This window comes from Eretmochelys imbricata, chromosome 1, assembly GCF_965152235.1.
Source record: "Eretmochelys imbricata isolate rEreImb1 chromosome 1, rEreImb1.hap1, whole genome shotgun sequence".
NCBI classification, from domain to species: Eukaryota; Metazoa; Chordata; order Testudines; family Cheloniidae; genus Eretmochelys; species Eretmochelys imbricata.
Genome location: NC_135572.1, coordinates 297,570,892 through 297,591,207, shown reverse-complemented (window position 1 = coordinate 297,591,207; position 20,316 = coordinate 297,570,892). Strand labels below are relative to the sequence as shown.

At 41.1% G+C, this 20,316-nt stretch overlaps 1 protein-coding gene across 1 annotated transcript in view; it reads right to left on the bottom strand.

Moving 5' to 3' along the window:
* GNS (glucosamine (N-acetyl)-6-sulfatase) overlaps positions 1-20,316 on the bottom strand; it is a 30,485-nt gene that overhangs the window by 4,302 nt on the left and 5,867 nt on the right. Inside the window, exons 6-13 of the mRNA XM_077833409.1 lie at positions 15,880-16,047; positions 10,380-10,462; positions 8,106-8,224; positions 7,409-7,512; positions 7,087-7,188; positions 4,738-4,845; positions 3,499-3,609; positions 1,010-1,170 (exon numbers count right to left, since the gene is read on the bottom strand). Of these exons, the coding sequence (XP_077689535.1) occupies positions 1,010-1,170; positions 3,499-3,609; positions 4,738-4,845; positions 7,087-7,188; positions 7,409-7,512; positions 8,106-8,224; positions 10,380-10,462; positions 15,880-16,047 (956 nt within the window). The remainder of the gene's footprint in view (positions 1-1,009; positions 1,171-3,498; positions 3,610-4,737; positions 4,846-7,086; positions 7,189-7,408; positions 7,513-8,105; positions 8,225-10,379; positions 10,463-15,879; positions 16,048-20,316) is intronic.

The window sequence follows — 20,316 nt, the reverse complement described above, 5'->3', positions numbered from 1 at the left end:
TAAATACAACACTAGGGTGTATCTGCAGAAGCACTACATATGAATAAAGGAAAAAGGGTGTCCAGGAGCTGCATTGTCAATATTCTGCAGTATTTACAGCAGCAAAATGTTATGGCAGTTTAGCACGTAAATGCAAGCCTATTATAAAGGCTAACAGCCTCTTAAGTGCTGTAAAAATTCTCAAAAAGTGGTTTCTGAACTCAAAACAAAGCAGCAACCTTCTAACTGCACAGATTGTTTTGCTGCATGATACAAGCTCCGTTTTCCTGGGAGTTTGACAGTTTTGAATATTCAAGACTTTAATCCAAAGTAAAAGTGAGATAAGGCTACCAAATACTTTAGTTGGAAAGTTCCTGTGTGGAGCACACACTTAAAGGTTTTAATAATCTGCAAGTGATTATTTCCTTGTTTAACCCATTGTTCCTTTGATTAGTCAGCACAGCTGAAGAGCTAGACAGGCAGCATTCTTTTCAAACCAACAGTGACTGATAAAGTTACCAGGAAAGGGGTGTTTAATGACACCATTACTGAAGATACATTTGATAGGTCCATAGTTTCTCATATCTTACAGCCACCAGGTACAGTTAATTGATATAAATTTAGCCTTTATAGTCCTAAATTTACATTTTAAATTAATTGATACTAAATTAGAAGTCTAGATGGAGTTTCCTGGATGAAAAATGCAATAGTAGGTCTGAGACAAAACATTCAGCTTTAGAATTTAGTTTGTCCTATACCCACCTTCCTTTCCATTAATACAATCTCCTCTTCAGACCAAGTGTCTACACTGCCTGACAATTTCCAAGGATTTAAGTTTAAAAGCATTTATGGCACCATCCAGCTACTAACCTTTAGAGAGAAGGGAAGTCCCTAATTCCAACAAAAGGGGAAAAAGTAAAACTTTTGAGTCTCTTGTCAAGGGAACTGATTTTGTAAGACACATTCCTAAACTGCTACACAATTGTGAATGATTACAAAATTAAAAGCTGAAATAGTCGAAAAAGGTTACCCTGGGTCAAAGACGCCTGGTGTGCGACAAGTTGCTCCTGAGCAGGACTGTAACATCATTAGGCGATAGTTCATCTTCTCTAAAATTTCTTGATCTATTGTTTTAGCAATGTTAGTAAGCTGGTGTGGGTCTGCAGTCAAGTTGTAAACTTCCACAAACACCTGTTTAAGTGGAAAAAACAGTTCCTGTACTTTTATTAAATGTCAATATTACAACAGAATACTTACTACACAATCAGTGAGGAAACGTATGCTGGTAGAGCGACAACTTATTTTCTACTGTTCATAGGAGGTTTCTGGTTTTGAGTTTTATTTCTACTTTGGCTTTGTTCATAGAATCATAGAATATCAGGGTTGGAAGGGACCTCAGGAGGTCATCTAGTCCAACCCCCTGCTCAAAGCAGGACCAATCCCCAGTTTTTGCCCCAGATCCTAAATGGCCCCCTCAAGGATTGAACTCACAACCCTGGGTTTAGCAGGCCAAAGGGTTATGTATTCGATTTATATCTTCAGTTAGCATGTAGTGGACACTACAGGCTAAGTGCTTACCAGACAGCCATGAAATGGACCCTTCCTTGAGGGGCTCACAATTTCAGGACAGACTTGAGGGGGCAGTGGCAAATTAAAAGAAGGCAAATATTAAGGAGTGAATTATTTGCGTGTCAAACGTTAGGAATGTCATCTTATGAACGGATCCTAAGATAAGCACATGTAGGTAAGAACTTTCATTAACCAGAACTATATGTGTGGAGTCTTAAACTCCCACAGAGCACATCTTTTTACCCATCCAACACTGCATATAACAGAATTGGACATAAGTGTATTAGATAAACTCCAACTAAAGCAGTAAAACCTTTGTATGGTCTGCTTAGAGTCACAATATTTATGTTTTTTTCTTAAGAGTTTATGGGGCAGACTGGTGATGGGTTAGCATGCAGTGACAAGACACTGGTTCAAAATATATCTATGACCATTCTGTGGGGCAGTAAAGGTCAGACATGGCACAAGAATTCAACTAAAGCATGCATGCAATTAAATCAGCAGATTAGCTTTGATGTCTGCCTTTAGGAAGGGTAGAGCACTCACACAGCTCCCCTATCAGGGAGGAAGGGCTTGATCATGGTTGTCAGAGACTGGGAACAGGGAAGGGATTTAAGAGAAGAGCTGGAACTTTGGGTTCACTGTTTACACTCCTTGGTGGCACCACACACAGAGTAACTTCCCTGGGATGCTTTGAAAGAGACTGTTCATGAAGCTAACATACTACTAATGAATTTTGCTTCTAACTGGAGGAAAAGTCTGTGTCCTATTGACAAAGAGCCTCTTAGGCCAATTGCCCTAAAACTTTCTGAAGAGCTGGCCTTGTCATTTTCAGGCCAGGCAGCTGCATTCCTCCAAAGTAAACAGCAATCAGCCTATTAGACTGCAGCTTGCTTAGTCTCTCCTCTGTGGTCATGGCCTGAGTTAGCTGTAGAAATGTGATCTCCCCATCAGCGGGCTTTACACCATTTGGAAGTGCTCACACAGATTTTATATGCTACACTTTTCCACTCAGCCCCCTTGATCTCCTTAGGGAGATATGTACTTTATCCCTCTCTCAGCCTTTGTCTAGTGGGATCTCTTGGAAGTAGGAGCAGATCATTCCCAGATCAATGGTGATGCACAAAGCTCATTGAGGGTCCCCTGTAGTGCATGAATAGGAGTCCCAATTTGGCATTGCAGTGAGCACAAAGATGGCAGTTTGTTAGGGATTGGTAATGCATTGCAGGGTTCCCAATTCTCCTTGGCAGTCCTAACGAGGCAGTTTGAAAACATGACTTGGGACAAATACTGTTACAACCTTATTTATCATGTGACTACATGCTGCCCCATACCAACTGCCCCCCCAACTATTAACACTTAGCAGTTTACCTCAGCAACTGAGCAATTTAAGACTAAACTGCCTAGTCTTCTGCTGAACTGAAATGGCTTGATGATTGAATCTATTATAAGGGAAAGGTGAAATTTTTGCTGTTTTGCTGGCAAGGCCACACACTTGCACTGCTTGAGAACTTGCTAGGAATGTGCAGTAAGCTCTGAAATACGTGGCTAGCCACCAGTTTAGTTTATGATCTACAATAAAGTTGTCTCTGTCATTTAGATATGGAGGACCAAATTCAGCCCTGCTGCAACTCCTACTTAAGCTCCACTTACACCAAAGGTGAATTTGGCCCTAGATAATTTAACCCATTTCCCCCTCATGATCATGCAGTATGTTTTGGTTAACTATTTCCACCAACAGTTAAAAAAACTGACTGTTTAGCCTACGAGCGAAGCCACAGTCTCATTTTCAGAGTAGTTTATGCCAACCTTGAGAGTAGATAAACTTTGCAGACAGACATCAATGGAGTTACACTATAATAGATGCTAATTATCTCAAATAGTGAGAACTGCAAGAGAATTGAACATTCAACACAGTGTGCCATTACAGTAAATGAGACAAAGTATTACCTCCCGGTCATCAAATTCACAGTACTGCAGATCCCACGAAGCTGACAGCGTCCTCACACAAGCATATGTATTGTTATACGCATCTTCACACACACAGTCTGGAAAACAATGCTGTAAAGAAACAGAGGTTAAACAGAAAAAGGAGAGTGAACATTCTTTTTTACTTCATGTGGTGAAACTGAAAGCAACAGTTCCCTCCCCAGAACTTGTACCTGCTGAAGCCAGCTGCAAGTAGTTCATGGACACTAGACAGAATACTGAAAACTAAACGTTAAAAATCCCAAGTAGAGATTTATGGAACAAAAATACCATTTTTTCTAAAAATCTGAAAGTGTCACTGTGTCAGGGAAGTTTTTAAAATGGGAGATAGCTTCTTTGTATTATTTTTCTGGTGAATACACACAGTAGCCCAGGAAATGAAAACAGTGCTCAATACCCAAAACAGGCTACTTAAACACAGTGGGAACAGTTCCCTAAAATAGAACGTTATGGTAGGGTCTATTTACTGTAAGCATTAGTATGACAGAATTACAGAACACAGCTAGTGTATTGCAGAATGTAGCCACCTACTTACTGGCTTCAAATCAATATTTGATTGTGTGATGAGGCCATCAGAATTGCAGATGTAAGAGATTATGGCCCTATGTTGCAGCCACCATCTTTCCAATGGGATTCTTGGGGCACTAGTTATTTTAAAATGAAACAGGCAGATGTCCAGCCACTCAAAAACATTCTATTCTGAACCAGGCATGTTGTACTCAGAACAGGCATAGCTCCTACTGACATACAGAGCAAGATATAGTAAAAACCCTATTTTAACATTGGGTACTGAGGAGTTCATAAAACCAAAAAGTTCATAAAATTGATCTTGAAGTTACAACAAATACTGTGCATACGTTGCAGTATGGTATACTGCATTGCCTTCTTGTCCTTCAACCCACTGCAAAGCAATTTCCAATGTTTAAAAGGTATATCAAAGAACAAGTTGATATCCCTTTTAATGCGATTTTCCCCCCCACTCCCTGTCAAGAAAAATGGTTTGCAAAACTGGTTGTTTGTAAGCCTCTAGTGTTTGTAAAATTGAGGTTCAACTGACCCAGGAAATAAATCCAGATCTCCCATATCACTAGAAGACAATTTCTAGGCTACTAACAGGCCTGACTCTGTACTGAGGTTTTAGTTTAAGCGATTCAAGGAAACATTTACAAATAATTCATGCTTAAGTTCAGTTCTGCTTACAGTAACACCAGGTCCCAGAGCAGGGCAGGTAGGATCACTGCTGTTATGTCCTTCTCCTTGGTACTCAATTAAGACATCTGATCTCCAGGTCACATTTTTGTCTCCTCTCTAAAACAGGAAGTTTAATTGTTAGTTCTTCTGATAATGCCAGAAGTAAAAATCATGCATGCCTGAGATAAATTACTCTGTAACCAGCAAGGAGTACGTAAATGCACATCCAGTGGCACCAATACAAAAGCATAACGAAGCTTGGTGAAAGTGCATTGTGTAACAACAACTGGAAGCCACATTAGGGATCCAGTCCCAAAAACTGATAAGTTGGTTTAGGACGTGAGTATTTTGTTTCATTTGAAGAGAGTGCTAATGACAGTTCATATACAAGCTAGCACTAAACTGAAGGATGATGATCGTCATGAAGTACAAGCCATGTTGCCAAATACCAGTAAATTATAACCCAAAGTCTCTAGAAAAAGTTTTATAATATAGCCTCTTCCTTTGGGGCGGTATCACCAGATTAAGAACTACACAAGACAATCAGAAATACTTGTATAAAAGGGCACACTCAACTGGAAAGCCAGTCTATTTCAAAAAGAGAGCTGAACATTTTAAATCCCTCCCACATTTGCAGTTTTAGAATCATTTTTAAAAAGGCATGAAAAACCTATACAGAGGTGAGCAGATTATAGAAGAGAAACAAAACTACACAAAAGTACCATCACAAATGCACACCATAAACGGACAGAAGTCCAACACCCACAATCTTCATTATTTGTAACAGCCCGTAGAACTAAGTCAGACGTGAGATTTAAGTTGATGATGTCCCTTTAAGGTTTGCTAGTGAAACCTTATACCACAGAAGTGCATTGGTTCTAAATCATGATGACTCATTGTAATTTCTTGAAGGCTACCTCCAATTTATAGACCAAGTATAAACAGTAAAGTGATTAGCTACAAGAAGCTTCATTTAAATAGGTTTCTGCTCACCTTTAGGAAAGGTTAGTTTTATTTCCCTCCCTCTACCCCCAGTCAGTGGGAAAAAGACTACAAATATCCCACTTATTAGGATTTAAATAAATATCAAGTGGGCATAATTTTGTCTTGGTCACATATGCAGGTCTTAGAGTGTTGGATCATATTAAAGAAGTTCTGTATTAAAATCACAAATGAGTTTGATTCCCCATAATTAGTAATACCCTGAAATTTAAACTAAGAGGTCTCTTGGTTTTTGGTACTGTTTCTCTCCCTCTTAGTGAAACTTGCAAGCTGCTAATTGTGTTAGTACATCCTAAGACAGAGTCTGTTCTCAAAGCAATACTTTGTAACAGAAACAGCGAACAGACTCCCCCGCCCTTTTGTTGTATTTATCTCACTTTTTTGTTAACCATTGTGATTAAAATGGAGATTGCGGATGTATGTGGATGGATGCTTGGTGTGGATAATAAATGAATGATCAGGGAGGTGCCAGCCTCCGAGTTCAGTATGGATCGGCTGAAGAATGCGCAGAGTGAAGACAACCAGAGGACCCCTCTGGAGGGCAAACTGGAATCCACCCAACAGCCTCAAGGATGGGAGAACTGAAAAACAAGATAACATCTGGCAGCACAGAACCGTCAGGAATGTGCCATCTACTGATTGATTCAGCAACAGCATGATGAAGCAATTCCCATAGACTGGCATAGGAATACATTCCTATAAAAACGGACTCTAGAAACGGAGAACTTTGGGGTCTGATTCTGCAAACCAACTTCCAGGAGCATCAGATGTGCCTCTGACAAGGCCCTGCTCCCTCCTTGTGTCCAGGCCACCTGGCCAGTGGCTTGGCATGAGCAACTGTAAGGCTGGTAACTATGATAACAACCTTGCAGAACGTGGTGTGTGAGTGAATAAATATGAAATTGAATGGAATGTTACAGCTATAACTAACTGCTTACTATGATTCTTTCTGTATTCACAATAAATGTGGCATTTTGCCTTTTCCTCTTTAATAAGATCCTGCTAGTTTTTACTTTATTGGTAACAACAACAAGAGCATTTCAGAATTGAAGAGCCAAGTAGTACAACGATCAAAACAAGAGTCATTCATTACCAGTAGTGCAACTAGTCAAAGAAAAAGCTTTCCTTAAAAAAAGGTATCCTCCCTGAGAGGGAGTTTCAGAGTTTATTGGAATGTATAAGCAATGAAATTTTTATTAAGCCAGAAGGGCTCTGTATGAAAATACCATGAGGGAGAAGAGATTTGGAATGCGCATCTTCCTAATTCATTTTAGGAAACTTTATTCACTCTGAAGAATAATCTGTACAAGAGTAATCTGCAAATTGCTTGGTTATTAATCCTGTCTGAACTCTTACCAGAAGCGGCAACAGTGACATCCCATCCATCTGTGTCTTGTTTAAGTCAAACCCTGCGATATCCAAAATAGTGGGACCCAAATCAATGTTTGCAACGAGCATCTGGATGGTGGCGGGAAACAAAGTGTTACTGACTCACAAAAAGATTAATGTTCTTAAAAACTGTCAAGTTTTAGTGTCTGTCTGAACAAGAAAGTGAGGTCCCTTTATACTACAGAACACTAATGTGTTGCTAGACCCCCTTACAACATATATGCCAGACACTGATTACTGTGACAGAATATGAAGACCTGTATTACTGCACCTTCACTTATAATCCTACCTTGTTTGTCTGGTTTGGTTTGATGCCTGGTCCTCGAACTAGCAATGGAACTTTAATGTCAAACTCATAGAGCTGCCGTTTGTCTATTGGCAAAGAAAACTGTCCTAGAAAACATTAAGAATGAGACACCATTTAATTGTGGTTTAATTTATAAAAAACAGGGCCTCACATGGCTCAGGATCTGGCCTTTGATGAACAAAGACTTGTTTAAATGTCCCCTTTACCTTGATCTTACATACACAGACCCTCAGACCATATTCACCCAGATTTCCTTTATTTCAGTCTATTACTGTAGTCAGATTCTGATGCTGTACAAGTTGGGCTACTTGTAAAACTTCAAATCTACATACAAGACAGAGGGCAGCTCTAACACTGAGAAAGGAAAGAGGTGCTATAATGAAATTCACCAGTAAAAATAACTTGGTATGTCAGAGCAGGAATGAAGGAAAGGTCTATATTTATACACATCATTACATTTTAGGCACAGAACACCACTTTATAAAATACTCTGAAGATGGATGGCACTGTAGGTTTGCAGTCAATTAGTTTATCTCCATAGCACCAGAGGAATACAATTATTGTCTTCATTTCACAGATGAGTAAATAGGGGCAGAAGTTAAGTAACTAAGATTTCACCAAAAGTTTGCAGCAGAATTGCAAAGGATGCAGCAGAATTGCAAAGGATAAGTATACATACCAGTATGGAAGCCATTGTCTGAGGTATAAAAAATGTAAGTATTATCTAGCTCTCCAAGCAATTCCAGTTTCTTCACCAGTTTCTCTATCAGATCATCTACTGACAGTAGTGTTTGCCATCTGTATGGGAGCAAAAATTGTTCCATTTAAAGTGTATAGTACTAGTTGTAAATGGGCATTTATATTAGGCTACAAATCAATTTGGACTTCTGTTATGCACCGTAGGCATATCACGCCTATCACCACACACTCTGGAAACAAGCCAAACATATAGCGAGCTCCATTTTATAGTTTGAGCTGCAGCCATTCTAAAAGAGACACAGACCTTCTGTTTTGTCTTATTCTGCTTTTGTTGGTTTTACTCTGTAGTGCCTGAAAGGTCAAAAAGCAGATTGCATTTAATCTTATCTAGAAGTAGCCACAGACCATTTCTGAAGTAATGCAAACCAGCATGTTAGCGTCAGAGTGTTCTCCTGCAAGGTCACCATTTTATAAAAGCAGAACTGAAGTGTTTTTAAAAAGTATATCATGTTTTAAATGGTTTCTATATTAAGTGATCTCTTCTGTGCACAAAAGAGAGTAGCAAGGTCTATCTACTTCTTTATATTGCTCCTGCAATGCCAGGATCCATTATTCTGACACTACTAGCCATCTTCTCAGCAAGCATACCTCATGATAGAAAAGTGATGTTTGGTTACAGGAGTAGTGAATCTCCACAAAGTGCTTAGATTCATTACTGGTTAACCAGTCAGATTTTATTATTGGGTTCTGAAGTATCCCAGCATGCACTCAGGGTTTGATTTAAGATTTAATTGCATTATTTTACCAGCATGCTTTATAAAGCAATGACCTGAAAACCAGCCCAGAGTTTTCCTTCTCCAAGATAGCAAGCTTTACCCTGCCAACATGTCCAAAATAGAGTTCTACTATTTAAAGTTTTGTAACCTTTTTCATTAGAAGTTAGCCTTACAGCAAAGATCAAGAATAAAGAGGAGACTAAAAAGCTTACTTAAACTTACACACAGTAGCTAGCTATGCCTTCATATTGTACACTTCTTAGCTGCTGTTACCATCTATAATGGATCACAAGTAGTAACTGAAAAGTGCCCTAAAATATCACATCTCCCTCTATAGAGAGGGACTGCCCAAGAATCCTATAAGGTTAACCACTAGACAGATCAGCTCTGAAAACAGGTAAATTGCTGTGTTAATTACCAGTAAGTTTAAAGTAAGGTTGTACTCTGATTCTTTGCCAGTGAATAGTGGAAGAATTCTGAGTTCTTCTGAGACAGAAGGGGAACTGTGGAAAGGCACTGGAGGACTATCAGCATTTAGCCCTCATCATCCCAGCAAATTGTACCAGTTACCAGCCCAAGTGAAAGAAGAACCCGGGATCTAACTCACAGTCTCAGCTATGCCAGGTAGCCCCAGTTGAAAGCACCATGAAACGTGTGTGAGAGATGTGTAGGTATGGGAACAATACCGAGAGGACAGCTAGAGTTAACTCTGCAGAGTAGATATATGCATAGTATACCCAGGGGGCAGTTCTGCCGAGTAAGATACTCTCTTCCACCATCACCTTTAGTAAAAAGTTCTTCTAATTGTTCATTTTTTACTTAGCACTACAGAGCCAGTACAGCTAAAAAGAACCTGGTTCCTAAGTTTCAATCATTTACACTTGTCTAAAAACTTACTGCACTCAATGGGACTGCTCAAGTGCAAAATCAGAACCTTTATTGACAGTAATATACAAAGAGGACAGAACAGACTCGGATCCAAGGTTAGCTGGCCGGGGGAGCTAGACGTTAAGATATTTTCTAACTTGTTAACTAAGCACATTTGATATGAAAGTCATGGGATAATGAATTCCCACAGTGTCTTTAAAACAAACAAACAAAAAACACAGATCAGATCATATTTGTCTACTCATTTTGAGAATGTGAATGCATTTTACTGTCTCGTGCACTAAAGTTCAAAGAAACAGTAAAGAGACAGAGCAAGACTTCCTAGATCTCTATATGTTGAATGACAGTAGCAGTTAGATACAAGAGATTTGTATGTTTAGCAGACTACTTATGAGTCTGTCTACCAAAAAAGGGGTGGGGACATGACTCTACAGGCAGCATCCAGAGAACTATTGCAGGTAATTTAACTCTTATGATTAGACCTGTTACACATTTTAAAATTTGTTCATTTTTGTTTTCCTCAGAATAGCCTCTGGGGCTATTAGTCTTGCCAGGAAACCTATTAAATGGCCTCAAGCAGCAGTTCCTACCTTTTTCTAAAAGCATCATCTAGAAACTGTATTGAAGAATTAGTCATTGGAGTCTTTGCTTGCCTGATTAGCCAATGCTTGTCCTAAAAGAGAACACATTGAGATTAGTTCAGAAACAACATAAAATGAGCTTTTTTGTTAAGTGCTAAACCTTCACTGAATTGTTAATTGCAACAGTAATAGTTTGAGTGAAGTATTTGCATTACAATAAAGTATTTACATTAGAATAGCAGAGTAACTAGTCACTTTAATAATAGAACTGTAGAACTGGAAGGGACCTCAGAGGTCATCTAGTCCAGTCCCCTGGACTATGTATTATCTAGACCGGGGTGGGCAAACTTTCTGGCCCGAGGGCCACATCTGGGTGGGGAAATTGCATGCAGGGCCATGAATGTAGGACTAGGGCAGGGAGTTGGGGGGCAGAGTGCAGGAGGGGGCTCAGGGCAAGGGGATGGGGGTTCAGGGCAGGGGGATGGGGTGCAGGCTCTGGCCTGGCACCACTAACCTTGAACGGCTCCAGGGTGGCAGTGGCACACAGAGGGGCTACGACAGGCTGCCTGCCTGCTCTGGTCCCGCACCACTCCGAGAAGCGGCTGGCACCATGTCCCTATAGCCTCTGGGGAAAGGTGGGGGCAGAGGGCTCTGTGCGCTGCCCTTGCCTGCGGGTACCTCCCCCGAAGCTCCCATTGGCCACAGTTCCCTGTTCCCAGCTAATAGGAGCTGCGTGGGACAGTGCCTGCAGGCGAAGGCAGCGCGCAGAGCCCTCTGCCACCTGCTCCCCCAGGGGCCGCAGGGACTTGGTGCTAGCTGCTTCCAGGAGTGGTGCAGGACCAGGGCAGGCAGGAATCCTGCCTTAGCCCCGCAGTGCCAATGGGGTTGCAATCTTGTGGGCCGGATCTGGTCCGCAGGCCATAATTTGCCCACCCCTGATCTAGAACATCTCTGACAGGTGTTTGTCCAACCTGCTCTTAAAAATCCCCAATGATGAAGATTCCACAACCTTCCTAGGCAATTTATTCCAGTGCTTAACCACTCTGACAGGTAGGAAGTTTTTCCTAATGTCCAACCTAAACTGCCCTTGCTACAAATTAAGCACATTGCTTCTTGTCCTATCCTCAGAGGTTAAGAGCAACAATTTTTCCTCCTCCTCCTTGTAACAACCTTTTATGTACTTTAAAACGGTTATGTCCCCTCTCAGTCTTCTCTACTCCGGACTAAACAAACCCAATTTTTCAATCTTCCCTCATAGGTCATGTTTTCTAGACCTTTAATCATTTTTGTTGCTCTTCTCCGGACTTTCTCCAATTTATCCACATCTTTCCTGAAATATGGCATGCAGAACTGGAAACAAAGGTGAAAACCAAAACAAAGTCATCATTAAGCACCTCTGCCATTTCCACATTTTCTGTTATTGTCTTTCCCGCCCCTCATTGAGTTCAAGTACAGGTGGGAGTTAGACTCAGTTTTCCTCTGAGATCATAAAAAGAAAAAAAAAAAAAGAGTACTAGTGGCACCTTAGAGACTAACCAATTTATTTGAGCATAAGCTTTCGTGAGCTACAGCTCACGAAAGCTTATGCTCAAATAAATTGGTTAGTCTCTAAGGTGCCACTAATACTCTTTCTTTTTGCGAATACAGACAGAACACAGCTGCTACTCTGAAACCTCTTAGATCATGTATCTTGAGAATTATGACAGCAGGACTGTGTAAGTTTCTGCTCAGTTTGAAAGGGACCCCATAGGGTATGTTCACATGGCATCTAGAATTGAGCCTCCCAGCTTGAGCCCACTGACCTCTGGTAGCAGGGCTTGCAGTAGCATGCGAAGAACAGCTGTGCAGACATTGTGTCTTAGAATGGAGCTTGGGCTCTCAAGCCAAAACCCTCCCCAGGCTATTTTTAGCACTAGCACAAGACTGAGGCTCACTACCAGATGCAGTGTAGACATACCCACAGGGAACAGGAAGTGCCTAGGAATCACTTTAGTGGCTTAAGAAAGAGGACTGTGAAAGGAACTCTGCCTGGAGAAAGCTGGGAAGGATAGCAGTTGCCTGGGGAAGACTCCCTAGACTGAGACCAGTGATGATTCTCTACCTGACAAGGAACCAGGAAGGAGTCCTGCAGGGGTGTAGCAGAGAACTGCTAGAAGAGGCCTAAGAGATTAACAACATAAGAAACAGCCTTAGAACAGTGGAGCAGAGTATTTTTGGGCTTAGAACAGATTGCTGCTAAGGCCTTTTGACACTACCTAGAGAGGTGATGCAGAAACCCCCTGCACTAAAGAAAAAAAAGACTACTGAGCCCCTGCAACAGGAACAGGAGTCAGACCCTGGTACAAGGAGAGGCAAGTCCAGGCACTTAGGGCAGGAGACTATCAGGGCCCTGCCAGAGAGTGAAAGGATTTTATAGCTTTTCATTTGGACTTTTAACCCCAGAAGGCGGCCTCTTGCGTTGTCCTTTGCGTTGACCCAAAAGGTCAAATCATCCTCCCAGCCTGACCATTTTCAAAGGAGAGAAACTGAGGCAGCAATCATGCACCTGACTAGGACAGGTAAGCCACACATTCAAGCAGCCAGAAACTCCAGTCAGAATTGTGCTAGTTGCCACACACACACACAGAAATTTAGAACTGAAAAGCTTGCTCTCTGAAACAAATACTAACGAAAAGTGAAAGAAAGGGACAAAAATCAAGTGTATACAAGTTACATAAATTTTCACTTTCAGTTTTAACATGTAAAGCAACCAAGATCAGCAGAGTTGATTACTTGTTATCCCAAGCACCAGCCTGGATTTGGCTTGAGTGGGGTCTTCTCAGTGGTAGAACTTCACCTTTGCAATTTCTTCCCCTAGACTCAATCTGTTAGAACTGAGGCTGAGGCTGTCAGAACTCCTAAATCCTTCCTATGAGTCATGGAATTATGACCATTTTGAGTCCCCATTTCTCTATTTTTGCACAGACTGGGGAGGGTTTGGTGTTTGAGCGTGGGGGCAGAGCTAATGAATCCAATTTGTAACAGAGTTCAATTACATGCAGCACCCATGTGCCTTTTTGGCAACTGTTCTGTTTCTGTTATTCAAATTAAAACACCTAAATGCTTGAGATTTGCCTAGGCAAGAAAGCTGATTTAGGGTAATTAAGGACAAATACCCAGCCTGCAATTACAGACTTGACCAAGAGAACTAAAGATTTATTGAGGAGCTGAAAGTCTTCCTCTTGTCCTGCAGTACTCTGCTCTCCCTAGTCTTACCCTTCCAACCTATTTATGAATTTAGGCCTCATTTACAAGATTATTACTGAATTTAACTCATCTTAGATTAACCAATAGTGAAGGTGAGGGGGTGGGGGGAGTCCACAAGGCCTCATTACAACATCCTGTTGCAAATTAAAGGAATAATCTTGTCTATTACGGTTCTGTCAACAAACATTTGACTGTTGAGGACCATATGCAGCTGTTTCATTTCAGTCTCTAGCTGGGACTAGGGATATGTCTACACTACAGCCTATGTTGGCAAAACTTATGTCTCTCAGGGGTGTGAGTATTCCCCTCCCTGAGCAACATAAGTTACACTGGCATAAGCGCTCATGTGCACAGTACTAGGTCAGTGGGAGAACTTCTCCTGCTAGTATAGCTTATGCCGCTCACAGAAGTGGGTTTTTTATGCTGACGGGAGAGCTCTCTCCCATCGGCATAGCGTCTTCACCAGGCACACTGCTGCGGCTCAGCTGTACCACTACAGCACTGTACGTATAGACAAGGCCTAACACTTCCTCCCTCCCCTGTTGCAGAATCCTCAATATCTATAGACTGAATAAGTGCTGTAAGCATCCAGTATTAAGCAAATCTCTGTGGCTGTCCTTATGCATTGGACGGATATGCAGTCAAGTGCAGAGGTTTTTGCCTTTGTTCCACATTAAAGGGCAACTCCCGCACTATTAGCCAATCAGCACTGTTTTTTTTAGCTGGTTGCTGACCAAATAACCACTTCTAGCTCGCTATTTTTAGAGTGCCCAACCACTGCAGTACCTAAACCCCAGATAGAACGAAGGATTCTTTTTATGGAAAAAAGGTGGTTCTGCTCCATACTGCCTGGTTTGGTGGCTTCTGCTAAACAATGGCCATCTTCCCTCTTTCTATTCACGCCCCCATCATTATCAAAGGGTTTGCAAAAAGCTGGGCTGTACATCATGCTCTGAACACCAAGCTTGGAGTCATTCTAACCCCTTCTAGTAAACAGTGAGGAAGTTTGAGATTCCATATTGCCCACTAAGGGTCTTCAAGATTTGGACCAGGATTTTGAACCAAATCACAGTTCAATGTATATCTCGGCCCAAAAAAGCCTCAAGAAGGCAACAGGTCTTACTAGCTGCGGTTTGTATGGCCTTCTCCTTCAGCTAGAGGTAGGACAAACTGCAAACATCTAGTATGGAGCTGACCATGTGAATTACTGTGGCTGGCTTTTCAGATAAGAATGGCTACTATCTCTTAGCTAAAGTGCAAGTATCTTGTCCAACTCATTATCCATGTGTTTTATAAACAGATACTAATTCAGTGAGTCTGACCCAAGACTACAAACTACCTTGATAACTGAAAGGCAAATAGTCAAGATCACGTCATTGCTCAGTTACTTCCTTCGAGAGCTTTTCTTTTACCACTGGTTTAAATTTGACTCTACCAAGACAACTTCTTCTCACGTTAACTTCATATGCTGACACCTGGATGGTGCCACCATGTCTACTGAAGAGACAATAAAACAATGTCAACAGCATTTGGTGGCAGTGGGACCTATGATTCATGACTTAACCAAGAGGTCTTCTAATTAGTTTGGTAAAATTGATTACTGGTAATGTTTTCCATTAAAAAAGGAGTGATCTGAGTCTCTTTGGTAGAGACAGTAATGCTCATCAACACCCATCTCCATTGGGCACTTGACAGAGCAACTTAAGGCATTTCCCTCTTCATTCTGTGTGAAACCTATTTAAGGTGGCACTCTAGCAGAACAACTTGGCAAGTTATGGAAGCACATCATTAGAGCTTATGCACATGAGTGCAAGACATTCTGGAAGAATAAAGTTCTTAATGGATTGGAAGCTGAAGGTAAAACTTCAATAAAGTTAGTAACAAATCATAATTTCTATCCTACTGAAGAATCGTTTAGTTCTTGAATCTTAAAATACAAGTGTGTAGCGACAGGTGTTTATTATTGAAGGCCCGGATAGCCAGTCACCTATCACTAATAGGGTTAGCAAAAATCAAGTTTTTTTAAATGATTGTGATCTTAATCTCAGATTTCCACATCAGATGTTTCACAGAAGAGTTGAAAGATTAAGATCACAATCCTTTAAAAATCTGATGCTGGCATCAGATGAGCAACAGAACAACGTTAACCCATTCTTCACACCACTTAAACTTCATAGTGTTACACATGTAACTCAGACCCACTGTCTAATTATTTCCACCAATTAATGTAGTAATCTGTTTGGATTCTTGCAAATCCTCTTACCTTTCCATGAATGTTAAAATTGCCATTTCTTGGTGCACTGACATTCTGGAAGCTCTTTTTATATTGAGGGGCAGGTATCCAGGGAGAGTGTGGTGCTGGAGTGGAGATCATCATGAAGAAGGGTTCAAAGTTAGATTTATATTCCAAGAAATCCAAGGACATGTTAGCCTGCACACACAAAATTAGTTTTTTAAAAGCTCTCCAACACTAGTGATAAAAAACCCTAATGTTAAGCTGTGAACTGTCCAAAATAGTTAAGACTAGAAGTGTATGAATACAAAAAGCACTTGTAGACTATTTTACAATCTCGTTGATTGAACTTTTACAACTGTTTGAAGTAGAACTTGTGGTAAATCAATCCCAAATGTTACGAGTTATTTATAAATCCTATTTCAACATAAGATGTCTTTTGTCCCTCACACCTCTAATTGCCACTATGCCTCAGACCTTCATGTTATTCAGAGCTGGAAAGCTTCATGTAAAGAAGGACTCAGATCTCTTATCTCACTCAGTCCTTATGTTGACAGAGCTCCCTTTCAAATTCTGCCTTCACTGACAGTTTTATTCATACTGTCAAGTACAATTCCATTTCATGCCCTTCCTAAATCTTTCTACATTTCAGGGGATATAGGATCCAGACCCTAAATGTTAGATGGGAATTTGGCAGTTTGTTCTCCTCAGAAGGCAGTCGCTCTGCTGGTCAGTGTTTCATTCCCTGCTCTACTGCTGCCAACTTATTTGTTACATCCATCCTCCAATCTTGTGCCAGTTTGATGATGATCCACTTTTTTTTTTGGTAAAAGGTGATTAGGGAAGAGGCACCAACAGGGTATAGCTTTAAGCTTCATTCACACTTGTGCTGCTCCATTTGATCTCCCTCACCAAGCCACTCATTTTCAAGTCGTATCTTGAATACTTATTGTTCACCTTAGCCTACACATGACAGCAAGTCTCACTTACTATTCCTTTCAGCCCATTACTGTAGCTTTCCCTTTGCCAATCATTAGAACTAATCTTAGTACGTGCACAGTTACCACTTACATCTCAGTTCTTCCCTTTTCTAGTCTCATGTTTTTCCTTTACTGCCTGATGAGTCATCCAAGTCTGGTGTGCTCTCTATTCTACTTCTGAAGCAATGGACTCTAAGAATGCTACATAAATAGATTGTCTACTGCCCATTTATGAGAAGCTATTAAAATCAATTATGGATTTTGTGGCTCACTGGTAATAAACCTATATCCCCACAAATAGAGCCTTCCTGACCTTTAAGTAAGTTAGAATAAGATTAATGGCCTACAGGACCAATGAGAGACCAACTCCCACCAAAGAGGCAAATATTGCAGCTATTGACAGAAGACTGGTAGTCTAGTGCTATATGTGATCACACTAAATTCTCATCTTCCATGCAGTTCAGGACATGTCAATACATCTTCTGAAGTCTGTGTAGTCGAGTGCTGTCTTTTGTCAGTCCAGAGTCCCCACTGTTTAATGGCCAAAAGCAACAAGCCAGCAGGCACCAACACACAAGCCTTTTTCAGGATCACTAATAGAGACAAGTTAATTTGAAATATTTAACATTAAATCACATAGCGTCACTACCTGTGTGAGAGAACCCTCCTCGACTGCTATACATTCTCAGGGACAGTTCTCTGTTGATACCGTTGTAAAATACTCTATCCACTTTTAGTCTCTTTGGTATTTCTAAATTGCCTATCACCTTAGAGAACGAAGTACAGGTAGGAACTGAAGCATCAGTCAAATGAAAAAGTCCCATTCAGTTACATCACATGAAGGCAGATAACTAAGTATTTTACAACCATATCGACAGAGAACTGTCCTGAGAATGTATAGCAGGGCAGGAGGGTTCTCTTTGCATAGATAGTTAGTGATGCTATGATTAAATAGGCATCACAGAAACTTGGTGGAATGACGACAATTCATCAGTGGGACACAGGAATACCACAGTATGAAATATATAGGAATGAAAGAGTAGGTTATGCTGGTGGGGGAGTGGCACTACATGTGAAAGAAAGCACAGAGTCAAATATAATAAAAAAAACTTAAATGAATCAAACTGTATCTCAGAATCTCCATGGACACAAATTCCATGCTTGAATAATAAGAGTATAGCAGGAGAAATATAGTAGTGACCAGGATGGTGATTGTCATTGTGAAATGCTCAGAGAGACTGTAGAGGCTATAAACATAGAAAACTCAATAATAATGGATGATTTCAACTGTATCCAGTCAATATGGGGATGTCACCCCTCAGGATGGGATGCAGAGAAAGTTTCTAGACACCATTAATGACTGCTTCTTGGAGCAGCTAGTCCTGGAACCCACAAAGGGAGAGGCAATTCTTGATTTAGCCCTAAGTGGAACACCGGGTCTGGTCAAAGAGGTGAAAATAACAGAACCGCTCAGTAATAGGTGAATAGGTAATAGGTAAATTTAATATCCGGGGGGCAGGGGCAAGAGGAGAAATAGCAAAGAAACCCACCATAGTAGTATTTAACTTCAGAAAGGGGAACTACAAAATGAAGAAGCTAGTTAAATGGAAATTAAAACCATGACAAGAGTAAAATGTCTGCATGGAAAGTTTTTAAAAATGTCATAACAGAGGCTCAAATTGAATGTATACCCCAAATTAAAAAAAGAAAAAATAGTACAAGAATGTCACCATGGCTAAACAGAATAAAAAGTAGCTAGATACAAAAAGGCATGCTTTAAAAAACTGGAAGACAAATCCCAATGATGAAAATAGAAAGGAGCATAAACTCTGGCAAGTCAAGTATAATCTGGTATGCCAAAAAATGTGAGGAGAAAACCAGCAAAAGACAAACTAACAGCAAAATGTTTTTTCTAAGTATAGCAGAACCTCAAAGACACGAATACCAGAGTTACGGACTGACTGGTCCACCAGATACCATGTGAAACCGGAAGTAACCAGTCAGGTGTCAGCAGAGATGAATAAAAAAGAGCGAGTACCGTACTGTGCCTGTATTGCATCTTAATGGTAGGCACATCTGGGCGGCTGCCCCCACCCCCACCTCCGGACAGCCACCTACAGCAAGATGCTGGAGCTGCCAGGCCAAGGCAGCTAGAGACAGCAGAGCAGGAGCAATGCTTGGGTATGTGCAGCTTTCCCCCTCCCCCCACCCCTCCCGGAAGGGGACATGGTTTTTACCTCCCCCTCCCCAGCCAGGAGGGGGATGCATTGTTTTTACCCCCACTCTCCCAGCTGGGAGGGGGCCACACTGTTATCTCTCTCTCTCACACACACACACACACACACACACCCTCCCCCTGCCCAGAGGGGGACAAGCTTGCAAACTCATGCCGGGGCTGACTAGGTTGCTCAGCTGCTGCTGACTCCTATCTCGGCGTGTCAACTGCTGGATCTGGAGCCTGAACTGCGCTTTGTTCAGAGCTACAAACATTTCAGAGTTACGGACAACCTCCATTCCTGAGGAGTCTGTAATTCTGAGGTTCTACTGTACATCAAAAGCAGGAAGCCTGCCAAACAGTCGGTGGGGCCACTGGATGATCAAAGTGCTAAAGGAGCACTCAAAGACGACAAGGCTATTACAGAAAAGCTGAATGAATTATTTGCATCTGTCTTCACTGTAGAGGATATAAGGGAGATTCCCACAATTGAGTCATTCTTTTTAGGTGACAAATCTGAGGAACTGTCCCAGATGGCTTTGGATCAAATTGATACATTAAACCATAATAAGTCACCAGGACCAGATGGTATTTACCCAAGAGTTCTGAAGGAACTCAAATATGGAATTGCAGAACTACTAATTGTGGTATGTAACTTTTTTTATCACTTAAATCAACCTCTGTACTAAATGCCTGGAGGATAGCCAATGTGATGCCAATTTTTAAAAAAGGCTCCAGAGGCAATCCTGACAATTTCAGGTTGGAAAGCCTAATTTCAATACCAAGCAAATGGTTGAAACTACGAAAAGGAACAGAATTATCAGACACATATGAACACAATTTGTTGGGGGAAGAGTCAACACGGCTTTTGTAAAGGGAAATCATGCCTTGCCAATCTCTTAGAATTCTTTGAGGGGATCAACAAGCATGTGGACAAGGGTAAATCAGTGAAACAGCCTTTCAGAAAGCCTTTGACAAGGTCTCTCACCAAAGGCTCTTAAGCAAAACAAGTAGTCATGGGATAAGAGGGAAGGTCCTCTCAAGGATCAGTAACTGGTTAAAAGAAAGGAAATAGGGTAGGAATAAATAGTCAGTTTTCAGAATGGAGAGAAGTAAATAGCAGTCTCTCTCAGAGATCTGTACTGGGACCAGTGCTGTTCAACATATTCATAAATGATCTGGAAAAAGGGGTAAACAGTGAGGTGTCAAAGACTGCAGATGATACAAAATTACTCGTAAAGTCCAAATCAGATTGCAAAGTTACAAAGAGAT